General features: G+C 41.0%; 1 protein-coding gene across 2 annotated transcripts; it reads right to left on the bottom strand.

Moving 5' to 3' along the window:
- Window positions 1-439: 439 nt before the first annotated feature.
- LOC147608469 (uncharacterized) lies at window positions 440-4,455 on the bottom strand. 2 transcript variants are annotated; one of them, XM_086789093.1, is made up of 6 exons: window positions 4,169-4,455; window positions 3,123-3,658; window positions 2,483-2,666; window positions 1,711-1,775; window positions 1,383-1,599; window positions 440-990 (listed from the first exon to the last, which is right to left on the bottom strand). In XM_086789093.1, the coding sequence occupies exons 1-6, from the start codon at window positions 4,268-4,270 to the stop codon at window positions 631-633; spliced, it is 1,464 nt and encodes a 487-aa protein (XP_086645219.1). In that variant the 5' UTR covers window positions 4,271-4,455; the 3' UTR covers window positions 440-630. The 2 variants fall into 2 exon arrangements, with proteins under 2 accessions (XP_086645219.1, XP_086645220.1); XM_086789094.1 differs by having other exon boundaries at window positions 440-987; window positions 4,169-4,454.
- Between the last annotated feature and the right edge of the window lie 287 nt (window positions 4,456-4,742).

Genomic DNA, 4,742 nt, shown 5'->3' with positions numbered 1-4,742 from the left:
TCGCCATCTTATTTGCATGTACAAGAATCTCATTCCATTAAGACGGTGATGGAATCTATGAAGTAGGCTTACCCAAGCGTAAGGTGCTTTGCCATTTTACCCACATGTAACATAATCTCATTCCTTGTAAGACGATGCTGGAATCTAGGAAGCGGTGGCCTTACCTTGAGCCTAATTCCAAAGAGGGAAGTCACAATCTTTGTGTATATACTTTCTTAAGGCTAGAAATAGTGACCATCTAAAAATAAATAAAAAATATTCCTCGCAATACCAAAAAAAAAAAGATTCTAAAAGAAGAGAGGGTGCCCATTGTTTATACTCTTTAGGACTTTTCCTTGATTTAAGAAGAGAGAGGGCCCTTTAGGTTCACTCATCAATGACTTCATAGGCCACATTACATTTTCCTTACTTAATTCTTCTTTTGATAAGTAAAGGATCATTGAAATAGTATTTTATTAATTAATAAAGAGCACATATATGGATTAGTTTAAACCCATTAGATCTTAGACTTTTAAGTAAATTACAACTCAGGTCTAATGTATAGCCATTTTGTTGTTTGTTTGTAAATTGATATATATCCTTTTGCTCTCTCAAAAAGTTGGAACAAAAAATGTAGGAGCTCTTTTGATCTCAAGAGGTGATGTTATCTTCCCAATCTCTCACTCTCTTGAGGTTTGTGGCTCTCCTTTCTTTCAAGTTCCTAATGCTCTCTTCTGCATGACCATTATCATCATTGTTTTGGAGCTTGCATGGAGGTGCCTTGCTGGCCTCCTTCACAAGAGATTGCTCCATGGCTGGCTTCTCACTCTGCTCTGCCAAGCATAGCATGGAGTGGCTGCACACTTCCACCGCCTTCTCTGGGACCGTTGGCTTGAACCTCTGCAGCACCGCATACCCCCTCAACACATGCAGCATGTAGTCATACACATGCTTCATGCTCACCTTGTCAGCAATAAACTCTTGCCCTTCTCTCCCCATAGACTTGGCCTGCTACACCCAGCAAAAAAAACAAGAGATTGTGAGAGCTTTGCATGGCAAACCCAATTGTAAGTGCCCACATATAACTACCATTGCATTTGAGTACCCAAAAATGATCATAGTCCTAGCAACTACCAGCCCACATATAACTAACCATTGCATTTGAGTGCCCAATCATACCTACCAGCCCTTGACATCATTTCTTAATACCAAAAGACATTATAGTCCTAATCACCATCCCTAGCAATTACCAGCCCTTGGCATCATGTCTTAATACCAAAAGACATTATAGTCCTAATCACCATCCTTGGCATTGTTTTAAGTCCTTATGGTCCTTGCAGAACATACACTTAAAAGGGTGCTTGGATGAGTTTAGAATCTAAGAAAATGATTGCTTTAACTACCTCTTCCAGATGAGCATTCCCCCAATCGACCGCGAACTTGATGGAGTTGCACATTTTTTTGGGTTCTGATCTCACAGGCCAGTGGGTAACAAGAGGCATCAGACCCCTTGAGAAGAAATCATCATACCTTGAAGAGAGAGAAAGCATTGTAGAGCCACATGCCAGGATATATTTCTGGCTCACAGACCATGCAGATCCTTCGACATAAATCTTGTACCTGCTCTTGATAGTAACTCAAACATAAGTTTTGCTTCAATCAGAGGAACTTGTACTCCTAATGATCTGTGCCTGGGCTCTCCCAAAATAAAATTAAAGGCCCAGTCATCACCTGTAGTTGCATTGATTCGAAGGCTTTGAGCTATTGAACCCATTCAATCCCTCTGCAATCCAGTCCTGCAGGAGGGGATACACTGCAATGATATCAGCCAAGTTTCCTCATAAGGATTCCTATATGCCAATTATGTTCCATACTTTGCATAGATCATGCTCTATTCCAATGCTAGGAAGGAAGAACCAGCCATATTAAAAAAAGTTTGGGCACAACAGGGTGCTCTTGTGTGTGCATGCATGCATGTGTGAATGTAAGTCTCTCTCTCTCTCTCTCTCTCTCTCTCTCACACACATGCACACACGCACACGCTCGTACAGTTTATGAGTGGATTAGATAGCATGGTTGTATGTCTAAAGGTTGTTTGCTATGTAAAAGGTGAAGGTGAAGAGAGAAAAGGTGAGTATTCGATGGGAAAATCAACAAATGCATGCATATTCATGTGCATGCGCATGCCAGCTTTCAAGTTGCAGCTGCATGCACACACATACATGTGTACATACACCCATGCATGCACATGTACTCATGTACATGCAGGTACCCATGAGGGTTTTCAAGGTGCAGCTGCATGCACACACATACATACATGTGTGATGAATATACATACCTGCGTGCATATATGCATGCACGCATGTATGTTTGCCACACATACTACATGCATGCATGTACATGTGGGTGCAGGTTTTCAAAATGCAATCATTGCACCATTTTTGTCCCTAAGAGAGTGCAAACTAGACTTCATGAGATTACTTGTGAAGCATCTGAGGCTAACCTGTGAAAAGATTTCTGCATTCCAAGCAGGTGAGTTGCATTTCAATAGATCCCTCCTTACTCGGGCCACGTATGGATTGCCTTTCCAATGGGCGATCGGCCGCTTCTCTTCCCACGATGTGGTGTTTGAGCCCTTCAAAATGCTGAAAAGCTCCTCATTCCAGTCCCCCAAACCAATCTCTGGCCTAAAATATCCACAAAAGTAAAAGCTTATCAGTGCCCCACTGCAATCAAAGGAGGCTATAACAGAAATGCTCGTGTCCCAAGACTTCTAATCAAACCAGGCCTATCATCAAACTCTAGAGCTCATCATGGCCCCCACTCAAGTGTGTACAGATTTATTTCTGTGATGATTTTCTTGTTAAAGACCAAGCTTGTGAAAATCCAACCCTCCCAATTTCAGTGATAGAAATTTTCAATGCCCCAAGCTCCTGTCCAAGACAATCCCAATGTAGGGAGAGATCATGCAATGACTTGAATCGTCAAGGGCAATGATCAAAACATGCACGCACAAGCGTACGTGCACACACGCGCACACAGATATAAACCTGGATTGTAAAAGGGAATGATGAAAACACATGCACATGCACATGCACATGTAAATCTGAATCCTGAAAACATGCAGGAAGGGGAGTGTTTACCATCCCCAGAAGGACCAATCCGGGAACGGGATGTCAAAGAAATCCGGGGTGGTACAGTATCTAAATACAGGGGATGGCATCTGCTGTCGCTTGGAAACCCGGGGTTGATCCTCACAGCTGAACATCAACTCGACATCCGGCACCAAATTGGGGTAGAATTGCAGAAGCTGCAGTATACCCCACACTGTGAACAGAGCCCTTGTCTGATAGCAAGGATGATAAGGCTCCAAAAAAAGCCTGTTTTTCATTATAATCACTCTGAAGGATGCAAATCTTGTAGCTCTCTTGAGCAGCTTCCTTGTGATCCCCTTTGCTTTCCATGGGCCCAAATCCTCTTGTATCCATTTGAAGTAGCTCGGGCACACGGGGATGCCATTCAAATCGAGCCTCGGTGGGAAATTCGAGCCAGGTTTCATAGAGCAGTTTGTGTCTGCACACTGGAGAACCCGAGGGGCGCTTGTGAGCTTCTGCCAGAAAATTTTGGTGCTGGGTCTCAAGTTGGCCTCCACTCTGTATACAAGGATGTCTGATTGGAGCTGCAAATTTAAGCAAACATTAAAGCAACTCTAAAACCATGGTTTAATGCACTAATCCGCACTTTTAATGAATGCCTTAATCTATGATTTTGTGCAGTAATTATCTTAAGTGCCTTAATCAATCCAATGCAATGCCTTGTACCATGCTTTGGGCAATAATCTAATTGTGCATTTTTGTCCATTAAGTGATAATTTTACAGAATCTGATTATGAACTTTTTTGGCTGTACGGAAATCATTAATTAATCGTCGTTATTTGCCGTTCAGCAGAGTATGCAAGCTTTTCTGCACTGATTGGCTTCACTGTAGCTAGTTAGGTTTATAATTAGCCTTAACTAATCCTAGTTAAGCAGGATCCTAATCCAAGCGACTAATCTACCTAGAACCGTAATTAAGCTACCTACAATCCAGATTGTCAACGTAACTCAATCTGGAGAGACTAATCAAATAAGGTTTATTTGAAGATTAATAATTTGCAGCCAGGGAGTGGGATTTAGATAAGACTGCGAACCTTTCGGGTTGAGAAGTAGAGGGTAGCGGAGAGGGCGACGGTCAGCAAAAGCAAGGCCACGATGATGGTAAGATGCAGGTTATTGAGCTTCACCCACGCCATAGCCACCCATAAGAAAAGAAGCTCTATATAAACTGATGCAGGTCCATCGAGCTTGCCATTAAAGCTGCTAATAAGTCCCGCAGCCCCTACTCTACCCAAGAAAAAAAAAACCAAGTGTTTATTTCACACACAGGAAAAAAAACATGTATTATTTCACACAAAAAAAACATGTATTAAGAAAAAAAACATGTATTATTTCACACACAAAAAACATGTATTATTTCACACAAAAAAAACATGTATTAAGAAAAAAAACCAAGTGTTTATTTCACACAACAACAACAACAAAAAAACATGTATTATTTCACACAAAAAAACATGTATTTATTTCACACAATAAAAAAACAAGTTGTTTATTTCATACAACAAAAAAAAACCATGTATTTATTCCACACAAAACATCATGTTTTTATTTATATAGGTTCATGGTGTGTCAAAAAAAAAGGGCAGTGTCATTTGCACAAGTTCAAAT

This window comes from Cibotium barometz, chromosome 53, assembly GCF_041138505.1.
Source record: "Cibotium barometz isolate CiBa-2024 chromosome 53, ASM4113850v1, whole genome shotgun sequence".
Classification (NCBI taxonomy): domain Eukaryota; kingdom Viridiplantae; phylum Streptophyta; class Polypodiopsida; order Cyatheales; family Cibotiaceae; genus Cibotium; species Cibotium barometz.
The sequence above is the reverse complement of the archived record's forward strand: the minus strand, read 5'-3'. Positions and strand labels throughout refer to the sequence as shown.

Excerpts from the sequence above, each read along its gene's own strand:
- LOC147608469 (XM_086789093.1), bottom strand. The coding sequence starts at position 4,270 with ATGGCGTGGGTGAAGCTCAATAACCTGCATCTTACCATCATCGTGGCC. Across the intron at positions 2,667-3,122 it reads GATTGGTCCTTCTGGGGATG|GCCAGAGATTGGTTTGGGGG; the intron begins GTAAACACTCCC and ends TGGATATTTTAG. Across the intron at positions 1,776-2,482 it reads ATGCAGAAATCTTTTCACAG|GACTGGATTGCAGAGGGATT; the intron begins GTTAGCCTCAGA and ends CCCCTCCTGCAG.